Below are 22,712 nucleotides of genomic sequence, written 5' to 3' on the forward strand. Positions count from 1 at the left end.
ATGTTGTCATTTCCATAGGTGTTTATGTATGTATGTATGCATATACTATATGTATGCAGCACTAGTGACACAGAGTACAAGACACACACAACTATAAAGAACCCTCACATAACCTACATCTACATAGAAAAGATCCAAAAAGCTGGGCCACACATGTAAAGCACTTTATTGCATGAGTTATGGGTTACCATAAGCACAGCAATCTCAGAATCCATGCCCTTTTACAAGCTCAGATGTGTTGGTTACCTGAGCTTGAAGAGGGTTATAGCTGCCTGACACGGTTATAATAATTGTAACCTGTGATCCATACGTCATGGGGCAGTAATCAAAAAGTAGCCTAAAGGAACACAGCCCTGTACATCAATGACACAACCATAATAGGTCACTGTTTAGTTAATCTTGCTCTTAGGTGCCTTTTTTTTAGTTAAAGCAAACCTGATATAATAATACGTCTGGTTAGTTTTCTTCTTCCTTGTTCCTGAAACCCAAATCCTAGGCTGATCTGGCATGTAATATAGCTTCCTGGGTCAAGATCTTTGCATTACTGCTTCCTGAGCTTTACCATTGGAACTGTTCATCACAATGACAGAAGATCAAGGCCTAGGAGGCTAGGAGGGGAAGGAGTAGGCTCTCTACCAAGGAAGCTGAACAGATAGTTACATGGCCCACAATGTGGGGGTAGCTCAATGCAAAAGAAAATAACCTGACATGAAGGCACCTACAGGTGCTTCATTGTATCCTTTGAAACTCTATGGCTATGCATCTTGCTTTAAATTCATTTTTTTTTATTTATTTTTTTACCAGTCTGTGTTAAAAGCAAATATTACTGTACCTGTGGGTGGAATCATTCCAGGAGACATTAAGCCAGGCACACTGTGAGGCATTATATGTGGATTTTCGGGTGATGTAACACTCTGTGTCCTTTTAGGAGGCCTCCCTGGTCTGGAGCTGAAAGCAGAGAAACATGTGTAAGAAAAAAATAAATAAAAATGACTGCCTAAAACATCATTTGGAAGTTGTTTCAAGTGGTAACACGGACTGTAAATAAATTTGTTTCAAGGACGGTTGCTTTTGCAGTTAGATGTAATAGACTTCCATCACTAATTAGATTACATGCTGAATTCATTTTCCTCATTGAAGATCAGCCGCTCCTGATGCATAATTCATAGCCTGTACCTCGTTACCTGCTTCTTCATATTAATATCTATACACAGTTTGAATTGCCTCGTTTGCATATGCTAAAGTTCTGCATGCAGCCTTCAGCATGAAAATTATGCACTAACTTGTAATAATTATTACAGTCAGCCTGCTATTGATTTATGAGACTTTTAAAAACCAAATATGTGTAGTACTTGTAATGAATGATATTTTAAGGTTCTTCAGGAAATTAAAAGGCAATGGCTGCCTTAGGAAATGTTCTGCTTGTTTGATTTAATACTACAGTTAGCTAGGAGGTGGAATGAAAGAGTGATTCAGACCTATAGCACATTTTTCGATGATATGTTTTATTACTTCACACTGCTAGCCTGATATCTAGATGATAAATGACAATACATATCTAACGTGTGAAAAGGTCTTACAATTTCTTTATTTTTTGTCATTTAAAGATTATTCAAGTTATGGTTTAACCCTTTCCCCCTGGAGAATGAGAACACGCTATTACATGTAGCTTTTGCCCCCACGGTGTACCGTGTAGTATATTCAAAGCCCTGAACAGGAAAAGGAAAATAAACTGTATACTACCATAGCCATCCTTTGTCATGAACTAATTGCTTTCTATATTTCAAGTGATCAAATAGGGCAAAAAAAAATGTATAATTTAGGAATGTATTATATGTGTTCTAGCTGTAAAAGAAAACATACAGACAAGTCAACTGGAGTCCCAATATAAGGTGATACCGTTTACAATGCCCAAATATCCTATATCACTAAAAGGCACAATATAAAAAAAAGGTGAAGTCTTTCTTCTTAAAGCCCTGCAGAAACTACAGGCCATCTGTAACAAATAAATCTCTAACCAGAATACAGATAAAAACAAACTCAAACAAATAAGACACAAATAATTAAGACAACGGGGTTGATTAAGTAAAACTGGAGAGTGCAAAATCTGGTGCAGCTCTGCACAGAAACCAATCAACTTCCGATGTTTTTTGTTTTGTCAAAGCTTAAAGGAGTTGTAAAGGATTTTTTTTTTTTTGCTCAAATGACTGTTTACAGGGTATAGAGACATAATAGTTAACTGATTCCTTATAAAAACTATTAAAAATAGATAAAAAACAATCATATAATGTACCATTAGTTTCAGTTTAATTTTTGCATGTTATCCTGCCTCTGTGCTGTATAGAGCCATAGAGAAGTGAGCATTTAAAAACGAAACTAGAAGCTCCCAGTACTGTGGTCCAAAGGAAACAGACAACCAGGAAGTGTCCAGAACAGAGCAGAATTACAGCAACATCAGAGCAAAAACAAACAATGAGGACATGAAACCAGGACTGCAGTAAGGTAAAGGAAGCTATTTAGCTAAAAAAAAAAAATCCTTTAGTGACCCTTTAATTGAACAAGTTGATTTGGAAACTGACTGGCTACCATTCACAGGTGTACCGGATTTTGCACTGTCCAGTTTAGTAAACAACCCTAAATGGTTTTATCCTCAGAAACTTGGAGCTTGGAATCTTGACTCTACAACCAATATCTAGTAGCCCAAACATGTATTATTTATTTATACACCTCTTAGTTGGACAATAACCATTTATCCTTATGCCGCGTACACACGATCGGACTTTTTCTTAGGAATTCCGATGAAGCTGACTATCATCAGTCTTGCATACACACTGTCAGTCTAAATTCTGACCATCAAAAACACGGTGACGTACAACACTACGATGAGCCGAGAAAAATGAAGTTCAATGCTTCCGAGCATGCGTCGACTTCATTCTGAGCATGAGTGGGGTTTTTCTCCGTCGGAGTTGCACACAGATAATAGGAATTTCCTATCGTTTTTTTTCCATCGTAAAAAAGTTAAGCATGTTCTATTTCTAAACACAGATGGAAAAAAGTCAGATGGGGCCCACACACGATCGGAATTTCCGATGAAAAAAGTCCATCTGACTTTTTTTCATTGGAAAATCCGATCGTGTGTACGGGACATTAGAGAATGTCAATAAAAAAAAGAGAAAAAAATACAGATTTTTTTTTTTTTTTTTGTACTGCGTGGCCTTGGTCAAAGCCTTAAAGCGGTTGTAAACCCAGAATTAAAAAAAAACCTGCAAGTCAAATAAAACAAAGAAAAAAAACATTTAGAAGGGAAATCGAAGGAAAAGGTAAGTGAACCAACAATGCATCTTAAAGTAACCTATTTAGAAAATAAATAAAAAAACTAACCTTTACAACCCCTTTAATATTATCCGATGTGTCCATGCACATTAGGACAATTAGAGGCATATTCTAAGCTCAACGTTTAGAGGCAGGGAAAAAAATTCTGGTTCGCATTTCTCATAGGAGCTTTCTGGCAGAAATAAAATGCAAATCTCCTAAACTGTCCCAAAACTGTGGGGAAAACACTTTATATGAGTATTTTATTTTTTTCTATTCTACAAAGGGAAATGTCGTTTTTTTAAGCTCAGTGTTCATGGAGCCCAATACCACAAAAGATCCTTTAAATCCATTACTGTAAACTTCATTACTCATTGCTTTATGGAGTGGAGTCTGTCTTTAAATTGCTTCCAGCACTTACTCAGCGTATCACACATTGCACAACTGTTTTGCTCAATTTTGGCCCATTTTCTAAACCAATAATGAATATAACTGGATAAAATATGGAGCCAGCCAGATCAGATAAACAGTGTGCACTACATTGATACCCTTTATTGTCCAGCACAGCTGAATACAAAAAGTAAAACACATCTCATTACACTAACCTATCCAATGACCTGGTCAATGACCGACAATAAACACAAAGCAATATGAATATATTAGTAGGGCGGCATAAAATAAGCTAAAACACTTCAAAACTTCTACAGTCAGAAACAAAGATGTAAGCCTCTATGGGGCTAGCTGTATATTTAAATCTGAAAATCTGTTTTGAGGAACATCAATGATGTGCTATCACACACATGTCCATAAATTGCACCTTGCTCCTTTTTTGTGGCTGTTTTTTTCTAGTGTATGAATCCATTAGCACTTTTTAAAACCAAAAAAGATCAAAAGTAAAATAAAAATACATTTCACGAAGAACTGTGTTTCTATTCCAAGAACATAAATTCATATTCATTCAAACCTACTTTACAGCAATTACTGCATGAATAAATTTAATTTTTCTATTGACTTAGTAACAAATTGGATCCCTGAAAGCTTACAGGATCAAATACATAAAAGATAAACATTTAGCTTAATGACATCAACAGTCAACCAAAAACATCTGTGTTTTACTTTAGAAGTGATCAGAGGATATTCCTTTGTTTACACTAAAGATAATCACAAGGTTTGTATTACTGCATTCAATTTAAGGAAGAAAAAGGAGAACATACAACCTCCAGAGCCCAGAGGCAGCAATATGTTACAAATACAGGATTTCTCTCATTTTATGTTTTGTAACCATGGTAAAACAATAGAACTGAACTTTCCCTGAACCTTCCTTCTATAATGGCCATGGTACATGTTGACCTAGCACGGCAAGTTAGAACCTGATGCTATCGTGCTGACGGCTGCTAATGCTATCAAATTTTTCTGAAACTTTATCAACTCTATTAAAAGATCCGTTTGAATATACCTGATTGCTGGACACAGCTCACCAGGGAATGTTGACATCATACACGCATCCTGTTTCCACGTTAGCCATTTACATAACGAAATGATTAAAACAATGAAGTTTGTTTACAGAAGAACATTCCCTTGAAATATGTAAAACCGAATAACAGAAGATCCGATTGGCCTGTGAATCGCTGCAAATCAACATTTTCCTGATCTGCCAGGGATTCCTAAATTCATGAAACTCTACAGTCTCAAAAAATCCCATCCAATCTGGCTTAATCATATTCAGGAATCTTAAGAAATATGATTTGTCAAAAATGATCTGTTTCAGATAATCTACTAACTTGCAACGATTCCCAGATTTGTCTGACAATCCGTAGGAGTAAACGTATGTTTATACAGTGCATCCGGAAAGTATTCACAGTGTTTCACTTTTTCCCCAAAAAATTATGTTACAGCCGTATTCCAAAATGGAATAAATTCATTATTTTCCTCAAAATTCTGCGAACAATACCTCATAATGACAACGTGAAAGAAGTTTGTATGATATCTTTGCAAATTTAGTAAAATAAAAAAAAATAAACAAATAACATGTACATAAGTATTCGCCGCCTTTGCTTAATACTTTGTTGAAGTGCCTTTTGGCACCATTACAGCCTCAAGTCTTTTTGAGTATGATGCTAGAAGCTTGGCACACCTAGTTTTGGGCAGTTTCTCACATTCTTCTTTGCAGGACTTCTCAAGCTTCTTCAAGTTGAATGGGGAACATCGGTGTGCAGCTATTTTCAGATCTCTCCAGAAATGTTCAATCGGGTTCAAGTCTGGGCTCTGGCTGGACCACTCAAGGACAGTTACAGAGGTGTCCCGTAGCCACCCCTTTGTTATCCTGGCTGTGTGCTTAGGGTCGTTGTCCTATTGGAAGATGAACCTACACCCCAGTCTGAGGTCCAGAGCGTACTGGAGAAGGTTGTTACCAAGGATGTCTCTGTGCATTGCTGTATTCATCTTTCCCTCGATTCTGAATAGTCTCCCAGTTTCTGCTGCTGAAAAAAATCCCCACAGCATGATGCTGTCACCACCATTCTTCACTGTAGAGATTGTATTGGCCAGGTAATGAGCGGTGCCTGATTTCCTCCAGACATGACGCTTGTCATTCAGGTCAAAGAGTTCAATCTTTGTTTCATCAGACCAGAGAATTTTGTTTCTCATGGTCTGAGAGTTGTTCAGGTGTTTTGGTCTGTCGTGTGCCTTTTACTGAGGAGTGGCTTCCACCTGCCCACTCTACCATACAAACCTGATTGATGGAGTGCTGGAAGGTTGTATGGTAGGTTCTCCTCTCTCCACAGAGAAATGCTAGAGCAGGGAGGTTCTTGGTCACCTCCCTGACTAAGGCCCTTCTCCCCGATCACTCAGTTTGGCCAGGGGGGCCACTCTAGGAAGAGTCCTGGTGGTTCCAAACTGTTTCCATTTATGGATGATGGAGATCACTGTGCTCATTGGGTCCTTATGCTTCTGTACCCTTCACCCAAATCTGTGCCTTGATACAATCCTGTCTCGGTCTAGAGACAATTCCTTGGACCTTATAGCTTGGTTTGTGCTCTGACATCCACTATTAACTGTTGTACCGTATATAGACATGTATGTGCCTTTCCAAATCATGTCCAATCAACTAAATTTACCTCAGGTGGACTCCAATCAAGTTGTAGAAACATCTCAAGGATGATCAGTGGAAACAGAATGCACCTGTTCAATTATGTTCTATTATTTATTTATTTTTGTATTTTTTCTATTGGTTGAACTGGGTGGACTAGTTTATTTTTCAACCTTACTATGCAACTGTGTAAAAAAATATTGATTTTCTTTTAATATGAAGGTATTTTGTTGGTTTTTGGTTGAACATTGAGAACGTTTTAAATAGGCACATATACATGTGTGGTATAGTGTGAAATGTAAGATGTTTGGATATGCAGCCATTTGTGAATCTTGCTCTTATTATAATAGTCTCAATAAGGTTGTACAATTACGATTTCTAATTTAATTTTTTTGCTATTCTACTCTTAGTTGCTTTATTTATTTTAGCTTTGTGAAAATAAATAACTGTGGGGTCAATAAAATTAGATTTACATGGTGTTAGGAAAGTTAAGATAAAAGTGTCAAATACTGATCATCATAACATTCTAAACAATTCTTATTATGACATTTGCATGCATATAGTGAATAAGTTCATTTATAAGAGTTCATAGATTTGGTTATATACTTTTGTTTGGGTAACTATTGATCTACACTGAAACATTTCCCTGTAAAGAAAATCAGGCAAGTCCACAATAAACATTTCAACAGGAATGACCTTTACCATAAAAAAAAGTAAAACCTGACATCTGTCTGCCCAACAATCCACAAGATGAAAGATTGTTCACACTGGAGGAAATACACTGAGGCTGATTTATTAAAGGAGTTGAGAATCTTCACACAATTTATTTCAATTAACCAAATCTGACATGTCAAAGCAGTAATGATGGTATGGTAATTGGTCTGGGGGTAGACAGGGGGGATTGTACTTTGCCATGTTGAGAAAGCTAGACTTGAATTTTCTTTGCAGCAATTCAGTATCATTACAGGTCCTTACTATTACTCTGTGACTAGACAATGAAAGGGAAACAGGAGGCTTATCTTTCTGACACTCTGCTGTCTCCTCCTATCAGAATACTCCCTGCACTGCAGCACACCTGACTGGATTCTTTGCCCAGTCTAAATTGCTTTTGTACCAAAGCTAATACCAGGTCAAGTTTAACTACTTACACTGCCTGTATTAAAAGATACATTTAATGATCTACTACTGAAAATCAGCTACATTAATCTGTGTATTTTACATCTGCCTGGAATTCAGCTTTAAAAGGGCATACAGGCTTGTATTATAATAGTACAGGTCTTTTGCACAAAAAAAAAAAAAAAATGCCAGCCTGCACATTTATGTAGCGTTTTTTTATTTATTTATTATTTTTTTTCCAGAAAATAAATGAAAGAAAAAATATGTAACTTAAAATATTTCAGGTTTGGAACATACCATTTTGGTGTATTTAAACTGTATCTAAAGCAAAAGCATCTATTTTAGTTTTGTATAGAGTGATGATTAGTCAGAATCCTTGTCAGGTTTTTACCGCAATCCTTGTCCCTGCAGAGGAGATTCACCCACTATATTTGTCCTGAAAACTGGCAGAAAAAGAATTAACAAATATTTAATTTTGAGTTGTCACCATTGGGTTCCCACTCCCATTTATGTTTGAGTTGAACTCCAGCCTGCTTGCCCAACAATTTGACCAAAATGGGCCAGTTCCCCTACCTGAACCGCCGGTGTCTTCTCGAGAAATGCCCCCTGTCGAATAATGCCCGCCCGGTACTGCGCATGAGCAGCGAATGCCCAGTACAGAGCTGCCGAAAGCCACCAAACATAAAAATTTACGATTTACGAAAATTTACGCGCCTGATGCTTGTGCAACTCTGCAAATGGGTGTCTTTCTTCATGGTGGCCACATGTGAGGGGCAGATGCCTACAGAAGGGGGCGCATTTTGTAATGATGGACAGTGCTGCTAAGATAGGGGCGGAATTTGTCACGAAACTCAAACACATCTCCTAAACAAACATATCTCTATTTGTCCTACACTTGCGTGTGTAGGAAGTTGCGGCAGTGTGATCCGGGCCTTACTTTGGGTATTTTCAAAGTTATACTTTAAGCCTCATTAAAAGACGCTCTCCACACTAAATGTTTGCATTGGTATATGTCTCCCATGGCAATGCCCAGCTACCCATACACCTCTTTTACCTTAAAGCGGGGGTTCATCCTAAAAACAATTTTCTAACATTACATTGAGCTCACTCTCAACATTGACAGTATGCCGATTATTTTTATTTTTTTGCTGTACATACCTCGTATAGCTATTTTCTTAAACGGCTACCGGGTAGTGAATCCCGCGGGAGTGGGCATTTCTATGCAGCAGTTAGTGATTGACTTGATGACAAAAACTACCCCCCCCCGTTGCATAAGGAGCATCACAAGTTGCTGAAAGAAGCCGAGTCGGCGCTATACGGCGCCTGCGCACCAACGTTGTACAACAAAACAGTAAAATTGAGATTCCATAGACTTCAATATGGGTCAGCAATTTGTTCAGGGTTCACAGACTTCCTATGGGGTTTGTTGAACCTCCTACCAAGCTTGATTGGCTCATTACTGGTAAATAGTCAAGGAATAAAGGAAAAGTGTTCACATGGGGACACTTGTGACAAGATAGGATTTCCTCATTTTTAAAAGATTGTTTTATACATCCTGCTGTTTCTACCATACAGGGAGTGAAGGCACAACAGAAATTTAAACCCTTCCCTAAACCATTCACAAAAAAAAAAAGTTTTGGATTTGGATATACTTTAACCTTTCTTTATAGCTTGTTAGCCTTGTCACTTTTTAAATGTTAACCCAATTGATTTAATCATTAATACACCAGGTCATTAAAGTGCTTTATTTCTTTCATTCATTCATTCATTTATTTATTTTTTTCATTTATTTTTTTGTCCTTTCTTTTCTTTGTATATTGTTTTAGATATTATAATACTCACATCACAGTCTGTACAAGTGTCTCAAATATCCTTTCTAATTTGCTATGCAAGAAAAGAGTGCTACAAGAAGCATATCAAATGCTACTCGAGTAAAGGTACAGTAATCAGTATAGTATGTGTATTCATTGCCACTGGGAGAAGAAAATGACGAGTCACTCTCTAATTGTTATAGCTGGTATAGACAAAAAGTTCTCCAATCACTTATAAAACAAGGACCTTAAATGTCACAGCCCTCTTGAGTTTGGATCAGAGAATTCAAAGCATGCAGTAGAGCTGAATTAGAATGAACATAGTAAAACTATCACAGGATCTTGATGATTAATATTACAGCTTCACCAAAGTCATAAAACCATGGCATATATACAGCATAAGAGACATAAGAGATATCAAGTACAGGCTGAAAGTAGGATCAAAGTTCATATTAAATACACAGTTTAATGTAAGAACCAGTATAATCTTAGGATTAGTGCCATTGAACATATGGTGTATTTTGTTTATAGTAGTTTTACACCCAAAACCAAAAATGTAATCTATTGCAGCTAACCAATCCTTAGATGCGGTAACTGCATTTGTTTTTGTTTTTTTACTTTTCCCCTCTGTTTTGAGTTGAGTGGTATCTTGATATAGCGCGGTCTTACCCCAGACGCGCTTACAACATATACACATACACATACTAGGGCCAATTTATAGACAGGATCTGATTAACCTACCAGCATGTATTTGGAGTGTGGGAGGAAACCGGAGTAAACCCACGCGGGCAGAGGGAGAACATGAAAACTCCAGCCAGATGGTGTCATGGTCAGGATTTGAACCAGTGACCTTATTGATTTCACCAAGTGATCTGGCCAGTAACACACCTCCTGTATTGGAGTGCCTCCACCCTGGATGCAGGAGCACATAGGTATGTTTGGACAGCAGCATTGTCAGTCTGAAGGAATGTTAGATGGACTAGCAGATTCAAATACACTAACAAACTGAAGTTGAACTCCAGCTCACACTTTATAATCAGTTGCAGAATTCTTTTGTCCTTTTGTGAAGATTTTACACAGATAAATAGTAGCTGATCATTGTAAGCACCCCTGTCACTGGTAAAAGGCTTGTCTCGACCCTGTAACTGTAATGCCGCGTACACACGATCATTTTTCGGGTTGTAAAAAATGAAGTTTTTTTTTATGTCATTAAAAACGATCGTGTGTGGGTTTCAGAGCATTTTTCGGGTTCTGAAAAACGGGCAAAAAAAAAATCGAACATGCTCTATTTTTTCACAACGTTTTTAACGTTGTAGTTTTTCGAGTTGTAAAAAATGGTCGCGTGTGGGCTTTAACAACGTGAAAAATCCGTGCATGCTCAGAAGCAAGTTGTGAGACGGGAGCGCTCGTTCTGGTAAAACTACCGTTCGTAATGGAGTAAGCACATTCATCACGCTGTAACAGACAGAAAAGCGTGAATCGTCTTTTACTAACACAAAATCAGCTAAAGCGTCATCCGAGTGGAACTTCCCCTTTATAGTGACGTCGTACGTGTTGTACGTCACCACGCTTTGCTAGAGCATTTTTTTTCACGATCGTGATTTCCATAGTTGTGCAGTGAAACGCAGCAGCAATTTTAAAAACATTTCTTAGATCCAATCCCTGCAGTCTCTTAAAATCAGATCCATCCAGTTTTGCCTCTTGAGATCTGTAAATGTTTTCACAAATTGGCTTTCATAGGGTTACAGTTCATAGGGTTACAGCCCCGAGCCTGTTTTTCAGACTTTTTCAGACTTGCACTTTTGGAAAAATAATTTTTTTTTTAATTAAAAAATAAGACAACAGTAAAGTTAGCCCAATTTTTTATATTGTGAAAGATAATGTTATTTTCATACCCAACATGTCATGCTTCAAAATTGTGCTCGCTCGTGGAATGGCGTCAAACTCTTACCCTTAAAAATGTACACATGCAACGTTTAAAAAATTCTACAGGTTTCATGTTTTGAGTTACAGAGGAGGTCTAGGGCTATCGCTCTAACGATCGTGGTGATACCTCACATGTGTGGTTTGAACACAGTTTTCATATGCGGGCATTGCTCACGTATGCGCGTGAGCTCATCGGGACGGGCACTTTAATTTTTTTTTTATTTATTTGACTTGATTTTACTTATTTTTACACCGTTTAAAAAATAAATTGGGTCACTTTAATGCCTATTACAAGGAATGTAAACATCCCTTGTAATAGAAACAAAGCATGACAGGTCCTCTTAAATATGAGTTCTGGGGTCAAAAAGACCTCAGATCTCATATTTAGACTAAAATGCAATAAAAGAATAAATTAATAAAATGTTTTTTACATGAAAAAATTACAAAAGTAAAATGCCCCTTTAAGACGTATGGGCGGAAGTAACGGTTTGATGTCGCTTCCGCCCTGCTATGGTATGGAGACGGGTGGGGGCCATCTTGCCCTCACTCGTATCCATACCACTGGCATGACAGGACCCAATCACCTCCACTGCTACCAATGGCTCCGGTAAGAGGAGGAGGGAGCGCCCCTCTCCCGCCACCGATAACGGTGACCTTGCTTCAAATCCACCGCAGAGACCATCATTATCGTTAACCGAACCACCGCCTGAAGAGATGGATACCTCGGTTATGGCAGCGGCTGCTGCCATTACTGAGATATCCCTCTTCAATACGTGCCAACGGATACAGTCGTGCGGCGGTCTGTAGGTGGTTAAGTAACATTATCGAAAAATGGTTTCTGCTATGTTAGTATAAAAGTAGTATTTAGTTTAGTAATTTTGTTCTAAATTACATTTTTAGGCAATTTTCTTTTGGGTACTGTGACATATCCAATGGGCATGTAAAGGCATATATACTGTATGTACACAAATGTGTCCCCACCCTTCTACCCCATATTTTTGGCGAAATCTCTTTCCCATCCCGAATAACAAACCCCAGTGGTGACCAGTGAACTGTACTGTAGACATATTTTTATTTTACTGGTGGTTTCTTTATTCCTCACTTAATTTGCATAAATAGCAGAAACAGGTTTTCATTATTATTGTTATAACCACATTTTTTTCCTTCCATCTGGGAGGTGAGCCTATAACCCACCAATAGTGCAATCTTCCTTCTGTGGTCTCTCTTTACTAGAAAGGCGTTAGAAATTCTGGTACAACGTAAAGTGAAGTTTTGTGCCAAAAGAAATTAAAGTCCTTTCTATAATTGTGTTTTTTTTTTTGTTTGTTTTTTTTAAATGGGAGCTTCAAAAATAAAAATAAATATTTTGTACAAATACAAAAATATAGTTTGTATATGAATAGCTAGAGAGGAATAATTACCAGCTGAGAGAGTTAATAACAACTGAGTAAGTGCCGGTTCACACTACTGCGACTTGGGATCCGACTTGTATCGCCCCAAGTCGCGCGACATGTGAAATTTAATTGAAGTGAATGAGAGCCGTCTTAACGTACACTACTGAAGTCGCTCCGACTTCAGAAAAGGTTCCTGTACGACTTCTAGGCAACTTGTACCCATAGATTTCAATGGAAGTTCCCTCCAAGTCGGATGCCTGTCTTAACTGAAGCAACTTTACAGGAAAAGAAAATAGTTTACTCAGGCAAACCCCTCCCTCCCACAGAGCTGATTATTCTGTGATTGGCCACAGCCAAAGTTGCCTGTCCTGGAGGCAACTTTAAGCCACGTTGTAAGTTGCTCCAAGTCGCGCTGAAGTTGCCTTGCAAAGTCACGCTGTAAGTCGGGTTGCCCCTGTGTGAACAGGCACTAAGGGTTAATATGGAGTTATAATGGCAAAAACCTTACACAAAATAAGTTACAAGTAACAATATTTTCACAATGCATTCATGAATAAACCCTGCCAATACTGTTTGAAGCGGTCATTCACACAAAAGCTCCTGATAGAGTGGGCTCATCTTCCAAACTGACAGTGGAGCCATGGAGTCTACAAAGGGAGAGGTACTTTCCATCCAGAATGTGGGACTGTGCTGAAATTTGACTGAACCAAAACTGAACCTATTCCCCCAACCACACATTCGAGATGGATAGGGGAATCCTCCCCACTGCGCTATTGTATTCCAACAGTGAGGAGACCCCTCCCCCCATCACAATATTGAACTGAGCAAATTTCAACCCTTCAATCTAGTTCCTGGTCCATCCCTTTCATTCATTGGATTTCCATTATTTCAATCATGAATGCTCAGCATCACATAAGTCTCTACTAGGTAGGTCTATATTCAAATGCAGCCTGCCTAGGAAAACCCATTCCAATAGCTCTGATATCCACCCATCAACACATTTTAATACTTGCATAACTCTTCCTAAGAGCCAGCTCATGGCTACATCCAATCAAGAAAGAACTAAAGAGTACTCTGATGTTTTCAAAAAGCCACTCTACTGACCTTTATCACCAGCTATGATCTGTCTGCATGGCAAAGAGAAGCACAGAGACCTAGGTTTTATTTAAAAAGTATTATTAGCATGTTGATGAAATAGGATAGAGGGGGTGGGGACGACGACCAGGGAGAATAAAATATAAGCTGATTAACCACTTAAGTCCGGACCATTATGCAGCCAAATGACCGGGCCACTTTCTGCGATTCGGCACTGTGTTGCTTTAACTGACAATTGCGCGGTCGTGCAACGTGGCTCCCAAACTAAATTTACGTCCTTTTTTTCCCACAAATAAAGCTTTCTTTTGGTGGTATTTGATCACCTCTGCAGTTTTATTTTTTTGCGCTATAAACAAAAATAGAGCATACATTTTGGAAAAAATGCAACATTTTTTTACTTTTTGCTATAATAAATATCCCCATTAATAGATAAAAAAAGTTTTTCCTCGGTTTAGGCCGATATGTATTCTTCTACATATTTTTGGTAAAAAAAATTGCAATAAGCGTTTATTGATCGGTTTGCGCAAAAGTTATAGCGTCTACAAAATAGGGGCTAGTTTTATGATATTTTAATTAATATTTTTGTTTTACTAGTAATGGCGGCGATCAGCAATTTTTACATTGACTGCGACATTATGGCGAACACATCGGACACTTTTGACACATTTTTGGGACCGTTGTCATTTTTACAGCGATCAGTGCTATAAGAAATGCACTGATAACTGTGAAAATGACACTGGCAGTGAAGGGTTAACCACTAGGTGGCGCTGTAGGGGTTAAATGTGCCCTAGTGAGTGATTATTACTGTAGGGGGATTGGGGATTGGGCTACACGTGACAAGACAGTGATCACCACTTTCGATTACAGGAATCGGTGATCACTGTCATTGTCACTAGGCAGAGCGGGGAGATGCTTGTTTACACAAGCATCTCCCCGTTCTTCCTTACAGTGAGATGATCGCGGGTACCCCGCGGCGATCGAGTCCGGGGGACCCGCGGTCGGGCTCATGGAGCTTGCAGCGGTCGCGCGCGTGCGTTGCCGGCGGCCCACGCACATACATAATACTGCGATCTTAAAGGGAACGTATATATACGTCCTTCTGCCTATCTGTGCCATGCTGCCAATGTATATGGTCGTGCGTTGGTCGGCAAGCAGTTAAACTTCAGCTTTCTGTTTCTATGCATGACACTTAGCATAGCCTAACATTTTTTTTCTGATGGCTACTCATCTGATTCTCTGATTTTGCAACTGCTAGAAGATTTTGTCATTGCCGCCTAATACATTTACAACAATTCTTCTTAAACACAGGATTGCCCAAAAAAAAACAACCCATAAAGCTATCTAATTTTCCATCTAATCTATGGGTATGTAGCTGTAAATTTAGAAGCAACACTTTTGTAATCCTGTCTGAAATCACATTTTATATTGCTGTAATAAACAATCTAGCTTTTAAATCCTTCATGGATGCACTAAGGAATTTCTTTGGCTGTATCAGAGCTACATAAATGCCTATGTTTAAATCTTTAAACTTAAGAGTTTGAATCTACCATCATGCCAGGCATCACCTAATTAGCTCAATTTAACAGATGATTTAAAGATTACCTTGTATATATAATTCAAAATGTGCTTAGCATATAAAATTGACTGGTTCAACAGTTCAAATACACCCAAATGTCTCCAAGTCCCTTACTGGATCATTGGAATTAATGCTTGGCTGATAACTTTAGTGAATTGAGAAAATAGTAGCTGACTGAAGCAAAACAGTAAAGCCTGGAATATTCTTACAAATACAGTCAAAGACATTAACTGCAAATCTGAATGGGACAGTAAAGAACCACAAACACAAAATACAATGGTTTTTGTGTTTGTTTTTAAAGCCGCCCTCTAACTGTTTTTCTTTTTTTTTTAATATGAGGGGAAAAAAGCAATATTAAAACGTTAATAATTTTAATGATATATCAGTGGAAAGTTATGTTTATGACATGATAAACTTTACGCTTATCTTGGAGTGCACTCAGAAATATTTAAAACATTTCAGTTATATGTTTTTTTATCTTAGAGGATGGATATTTATGATAAGTTTATTAAATGGGTAGGTTCATATTACTATGGAATGCAATAAAATTGGATTGATATTTAATTATGATTCCACAAATCAATATAATATATCAAAAAGGTATCACTGTCTCAGATGTGTTTTTCTAGGTATGGATATTTTCTACACAGTAATATTGGTCCATTTTGTATGAAAATAGCATACCTGGCCAATGCCTCTGGAAGCTGAAAATCACTGAAGTAGACACTGCTACTCCAGTCATCTCCACTTGCTTCCAGGTCCCATGCTGAGCAGCTGCTTTGGGCATCATTCATAAAATGTTATACACTGGAGTAGCAGCATCTACTACAGTACTTTCCAGCTTGCATTGGCATCCATCAGGTATGCTATACACATAGTGTCAGGGTACCAGTTCCGTCAGGCACAGAATCACGCACATGCGTGGTAGAACAGCGTTATCGCGCATTCCTGTGTGCGAATTGTGCGCGCACATGCGCGGTCTGGCAGCACGCCGTGTGCACGCGCGCGGCCTCTTCGGAACCAATCAGAGGCCTGACCGCCCTATTTAAACCTGCTTCTGCCCCTTGACAGGTTGCTGGTTTGTCATCAGCTCCTGTATGTTTTCCTGTTGCCACATTTACCTTGCTTGACCCGGATTGCCTGTTTACTCTACTCTCTTCTCTGAAACCTGACTTTTTGGCTTACGTCCCTGGATTGCTGCTGTCTCCTGCCCTTTGACCTTGGCCTGTATCTCTGGACTCGCTGCCTTCTCCAGCCCCTGACCTTCGACTTGTTTCCCGGACTTGTCTCCAGTTCTTGTTCCTGCCAACAAACTCTGAGTTCCCGGACGGTAGTTGCCTGACCCTCAGGTACCACCAGTGAACCACCTCTGCTCAACTACTACCAGCGCACCAAGTCAACTACTTCGCTACCGGTACCAGTGCCTCCTTGCGCTCTCCACCCTCTGTCCCAACTCCAGGGGGCGGTCTGCGCTGGGTCGCAAAGGTGAGCCGCCTTCAGCATCTCGGCCAAGGTAAGTATGGTTCCTGATACATAATTACAATTGCCAAAGCTGAGCCAATGTACAAAATATCCATGTCTGGAATTCTTCTTTAATGCTACCTGCTTAACACAAAATGTGGAGAATTTGGTCTAGTCCAATTTTACAAACACTTGCACAGAATTAGTAGTCTGTTAAGAACACTAACACTTGGCACGCCAAAGTGGGGTAAGGTGCCAATACATAGATGATGGTCAAATACAAAAGACCTATGTGCAGTCACTAAAGGGTCACTGACTTTGTTCCTGGGTTCAGAAGTATCACTTTGATGTATGTAAATCTGCCACAAATCTGGTCTTGGGTTAGCGAGTCTGAAAATAGGTAAGTGAGAAGAGGCAATGGAAACTAACATTTTCAGAAGAAGATCAGCAATGGCAACCTCAATGTTTCTCTTAGCCCAGGTTACCTTTAAAGGGATTGTAAAGGTTTGTTTTTTTATTTTCTAAGTAGGTTCACGTACCTCTTCATTTGATTTACCTTCTAAATGTGTTTTTTCTTTGTCTGAATTTCTCACTTCCTGTTTCTCCTCAGTAAGCTTGCCCCCATCATCCGAGCCGTTCTGGCTGGGGGTTAGTCAGCCAGAACAACTTACTGAGGAGGAACAAGAAGTGAGAAATTTAGACAAAGAAAAAAAAATTTAGAAGGGAAAATCGAAGGAAAAGGTTAGTGAATCAACAATGCACTAGCTTAAAGGAACCTATTTAGAAAAAAAAAAAAAAAACGTTACAACCGCTTTAACTGTACTATTTTTTTCCCTGTGGGAATGAAAAAAACACATCTAGAAATTATAGAACAAATGTTAAAAAAAAAGTTAATAATATAATACTGTTGTTGCAAATCATTGGACTGATAATCATACCAATAAATAGTGTGATTGTGCTGTAGTGGGTATTGTTGTAGGTCTAAAGGAGGCTTTTTACTGCCCCGCTCAGCTTTTGCTAAAATGCAGCTAACCTGGGTTTTTTTGTATGGATTAGCTATGCTTTCCCATAGACTTTCTATGAGGTCCAGCCATATTGGTGCAGTTTCAGAAAGCACACCAAAACTGCATCTTTGGTGCACTTTCTGAAAATGCACCAAAACCAGGAAAAAATCATAGAAGCCCAAAGGAAAGTGCAGATAACCTGCACGACACCTGCGGGTTAGCTGCATTTTTCCCAAAGCATGGTGGGACCACATTGGGGCACAGTGTAGTCACCCTAAGAATGAATGGCTTGAGTAGATGAATTAAAATAATCATACAGTGAGTGGGGTCACAGATCTCTAAAAATGACAAAAGAAGGAACAGAACAGCCTACCAGACAACAAGACAACCACAGTTGGGAAGTGGGAGCAACCAACAGGCCCTATGCGCAGTCCCCAGGTTGAAACCTGAAATATACTATCAGTCCTATGCCCCGTATGCACGATCGGAATTTCCGATGGCCTAAAATCCATTGGAATTTTTTGTCAGAATTCTGTTCAAGCTGTCTTGCATACACACTGTCAGACCAAATTCCGACCGTCCACAACGCAGTGACGTAAAACACTACGACGAGCCAAGAAAAATTAGGTTCAATGCTTCCGAGCATGCATCGACTTGATTCTGAGCATGCGTGGGTTTTTTCTCCATCGGAGTTGCACACAGACAATGGGAATTTGCTATTGTTTTTTTTTTTTTTCTTCGGGAAAAAAATAAAACATGTCCTATTTCTAAACACTGAAGGAAAAAAGTCTGATGGGGCCCACACACAATCGGAATTTCCCGATCGTGTGTACGCGGCATTAGATTAACATATGTTCATTTGATTACTAGCACTGAGACAACATTATTTTGCATCCTAAAAAAAATTGGATTATACTTTAGAATCTCTTAAAAATGGCACACAGCAATTTGGGTAATCTTTATTGGGGCCGAAATATTTGTTCATGTAGCTAACAAAATGCTAACATCACAAGCTGCTGAATAAGAACAAAAAGCTAGGAAATCAGTCTCCAGTAAATTTCCAATGTCTTTTAAGAGATTGATTGCATTCCTGACAACTGTAGGTATTTGCTGTCCCATTTATTTTACAAGACACAGAACACAAACCTCCTAGTGAGAATGTGAACAATGCCAAAAGAAAACTATTGAATGGATAAATCTATACTGGCATATTTACCTCTACATTGCATAAAATGTTTTGTTGGCAAGTGGGTTTGTCTAAAGAACAATCTTTTCTACGTACCCAACTAAATCGCCAATCGAGGGGCATAAAACATGAAGTCGACACTGCCCTTTAAAATCCCTTTAACTTGAATTCTCTAATTGTTCTTTCACTTTATCTCTCTGTACCAGAAAGTAAATAAATTAACAAAATAGCTTTTATCGCACAGAATAACCTTTTAACTGAGGGATTATCTGTGGTTTATTTTTCATTTCTTTCACTGCAGATAGCAGTTCATGCCTCATTGATTAGTTTGCTGAGGTGGTGACCAGAAATGAAAACAAGGTCTTTTAGAAATTGCCAGGACCCATAAAAATAAAGGAAAAAGAAAAACATAGCAAAACACGGCATAGCTTCTATGCTTTATATTTTCAAAATGCACTTTTCAAGATTCGCTGAGTCAAGGGTCAGAAAAGGTTCATTTAGTTTTGTCAGTGTGTGGCAGGAAGTAATTCCAATATAGCATTCTAAAGGGTCATCTCTTTGATTTGTTTTTCGCTTTTTATTTCCTCTAATATGCCTGCATTTAACTAGCTACTGCACCAGAGACTCTTCACAATCCCCTAGAGAAAATTGCTGGCATATTCTGTACATGTTACAGGACAAACCCCAGTTAAAACAATTTAGTCTTTTTACATAAAAAATAATAGTATTTAGTATTGGACATTTTAGCACTCTGGGGGTTATTTATGAAAGGCAAATTCACTTTGCACTACAAGTGCAAACTACAAGTGTAAAGTGCACTTGAAATTGCACTGAAAGTGCACTCATGAGTGCAGTCGCTGTAAATCTGAGGGGAAGCTCTGAAATGAGGGGAAGCTTTACTGATTTTATCATCCAATTGTGTGCAAGCTAAAATGCTGTTTTTTTATTTTCCTTGCATGTCCCCCTCAGATCTACAGTGACTGAACTTCCAAGTACACTTTCTCTGGACGGCTGGAAAGCTATGTATTTCAATGCAAAGTATTGAACAGAAATTGCTTACCTACCCCCTCCAAAAAAAAAAACATATTTTAACAATGTTCACAAATTTATACTGATACCTTTCTCTCTCTCTCTCTCTCTCTCTCTCTCTCTCTCTCTCTCTCTCTCTCTCTATCTCTCTCTCTCTCTCTCTCTCTCTCTCTCTCTCTCTGGAATGTATACATTTCTATTCTCATTCTAATTGCACAATTCATTTTATTATACTTATTAATAAAATAACTGTCCGTGGGAACAATTTCATACTTTGCAGGAAACATACCCTACTCTAAAAGGACGGGCTGCAGAGGGGCTACGTGGTTAGCACTTCCATCTAGCAGCACTAGGTTCAAGTCCCAACCATGAGGCCGCGTACACACGGTCGGTATAAAACGATGAAAATGGCCTGAAGTCCAGTTTCATCGGTCCAAACCGACCGTGTGTACGGCCCATCGGTCTTTTGTCCTTCGGACAAAAATTTTAGAACTTGCTTTAAAATCGAACCGATGGACCGCTGACCGATAGGTCCAAACCGATGGTTAGTACACAAAAGCATCGGTTCAAAACCCGCGCATGCTCAGAATCAAGTCGACGCATGCTTGGAAGCATTGAACTTCGTTTATTTCAGCACGTCGTGTGTTTTACGTCACCGCGTTCTGACCCGATCGGATTTTGAACTGATGGTGTGTAGGCAATTCAGACCGTCAGGCCACTTCAGCGGTGAAGCGATAAAAACGGTCCGTCGGACCATTCTCATCGGTTTGGACCGACCGCGTGTACGCGGCCTGACACTACCCGTTTAGAGTTGCATGTTCTCCCTGTTCCTGTGTGGGTTTCCTTCCACACTCCAAAGATATGCTGGTAGGTTAATTGGCTCCTGTCTAAATTGGCCCTAGTGTGTGTATACATGTGAGTTAAGGACCTTGGATTGTAATCTCCTTGAGGGCAGGGACTCATCTGAATGTACAAAACTTATGTGAGCACTAAAAGCAATATATATATATATATATATATATATATATATATATATATATATATATATATATATATATATATATATATATATATATATATAAAATCTGAAATATATATATTTATATATGTTTTCAAGTTAGGTTGCCCTATAGATTTGCTTAGCTTCACACCCACAATTACATAATATAAAATGAATGTTATGTCCATGTTACCCAATGGCTGGGAAGGAATATGGCAGACCCAGGACAAGCAATAAAAAACATGGTGACAGCAGACTGAATGCCAAGGGATAGCACTAAAGGAACGCAAACATTGAGATTACTCTGTCATAATATGTAGTATGTTATGCAAGATGTACATACTTACATAATTATGGCAGAAGCTTTCTCTTGCAGATTGCACTTTGGAAAGAGGGCCTCATTTTAGGACAAAGGCCTGACGACAAATATTGTATGTATTATCACCATAACTACTGCCCTTTCCATTTATATCAGATTTGATTTCAAGTAAAGCTACTTTTGGTGGTAATTTTAGGGGAAATGTAAGCAGAAAAATGGTTCTTTATAGTGAAGGAAATATGGAACTTACATCAAACTTTGTTGTTTGATGATCCTCACAATTGAAAATAAGTGATGCATATAAAGCAGCACACTCAAAAGAGTGGAGCTTGCCCAAAAGAGTGGAGCTTGCCCAAAATAGCATCATCATTTAGATGTTTCAAATGCATCATGTATAACCATAGTTCTGGTCTACATTACAGAAAATAAAAGTGACGCTCCCCAACTGAATCACAGATAGCAATAACAAACCTAAAGATGTTTTAGCCTTCTTTTTTTTTCACTCCATCTAAAACCAAAAAAAAGTTTCACCTTTGATAGCTGTGGAGTTTTGAATAATTCTGTGGGACACAGTATTTTAGTTTTTACAATTAAGTATCATACATGGAACAGTTAAAATAATCAGATTGACATATATCATTCTACGTACTTTATCAAGAGTACCTACCACTAGATTCCAGATATAGCCATTTTGAGATAATAATAAAAATAGTCTAGTAGCTCAGCAGAAATCATTGACTTCACTAAGAATCATCATGACTAGTATTCTTTAGGTAGAGCTTCCTAGGGAGTTTATAGATTACATTCTTTGAAACTATTTTCTTCTTTGTGTAGGTAACATCTTAAGGCTCATTCTCACTAGGGTATTCTGATGTGCTTTCAGTGCTACTGAAATAAATGTATCTTCATAAGTCATTATACCTGTAAGACCTGATTCACGCAAACATTTCGAAAACCAAAGCTACATTTTTACTATCCTGCTTTTTGCAGTTCGGGTAAAGCTTTAGAAGCACACTGAAAATGGCCATGTGTTTGTGCAGTGTTATCTAATAAATGCCTTATTTCTGGATGAATGATTGGGTGATTTTGCTTCATGAAATGGTGTGTAGCTCACGAGTTATTATTTACCGTATTTATTGGCGTATAACACTCACTTTTTTACCCTGAAAATAGAGGGTAAACTGTGCCTGCGTGTTATACGCAGGGGGCCGTGGAACGTTTTTTTCTGAAACTTCCCTCTTAAAGTTAGGGTGCGTGTTATACGCCGATAAATACGGTAAATATCTATGTATGCTTTAGGTGATTTCAGTGCTTTTATACTTACGAGGCTAAACACTTATGCCTTGTACACACGATCGGAAATTCCGATGGAAAAAGTCAGACTGAATTTTTTCA

General features: G+C 38.5%; 1 protein-coding gene across 4 annotated transcripts in view; it reads right to left on the reverse strand.

Annotated features, from left to right (window-relative positions):
* The window catches only part of DACH1 (dachshund family transcription factor 1), a 411,353-nt gene that overhangs the window by 230,599 nt on the left and 158,042 nt on the right, over window positions 1-22,712 (reverse strand). For all 4 annotated transcript variants that reach the window (XM_040341360.1, XM_040341359.1, XM_040341358.1 and 1 more), the window contains exon 2: window positions 833-948. In XM_040341360.1, coding sequence (XP_040197294.1) covers window positions 833-948 — 116 coding nt within the window. The remainder of the gene's footprint in view (window positions 1-832; window positions 949-22,712) is intronic.

This window comes from Rana temporaria, chromosome 2, assembly GCF_905171775.1.
Source record: "Rana temporaria chromosome 2, aRanTem1.1, whole genome shotgun sequence".
Lineage (NCBI taxonomy): Eukaryota > Metazoa > Chordata > Amphibia > Anura > Ranidae > Rana > Rana temporaria.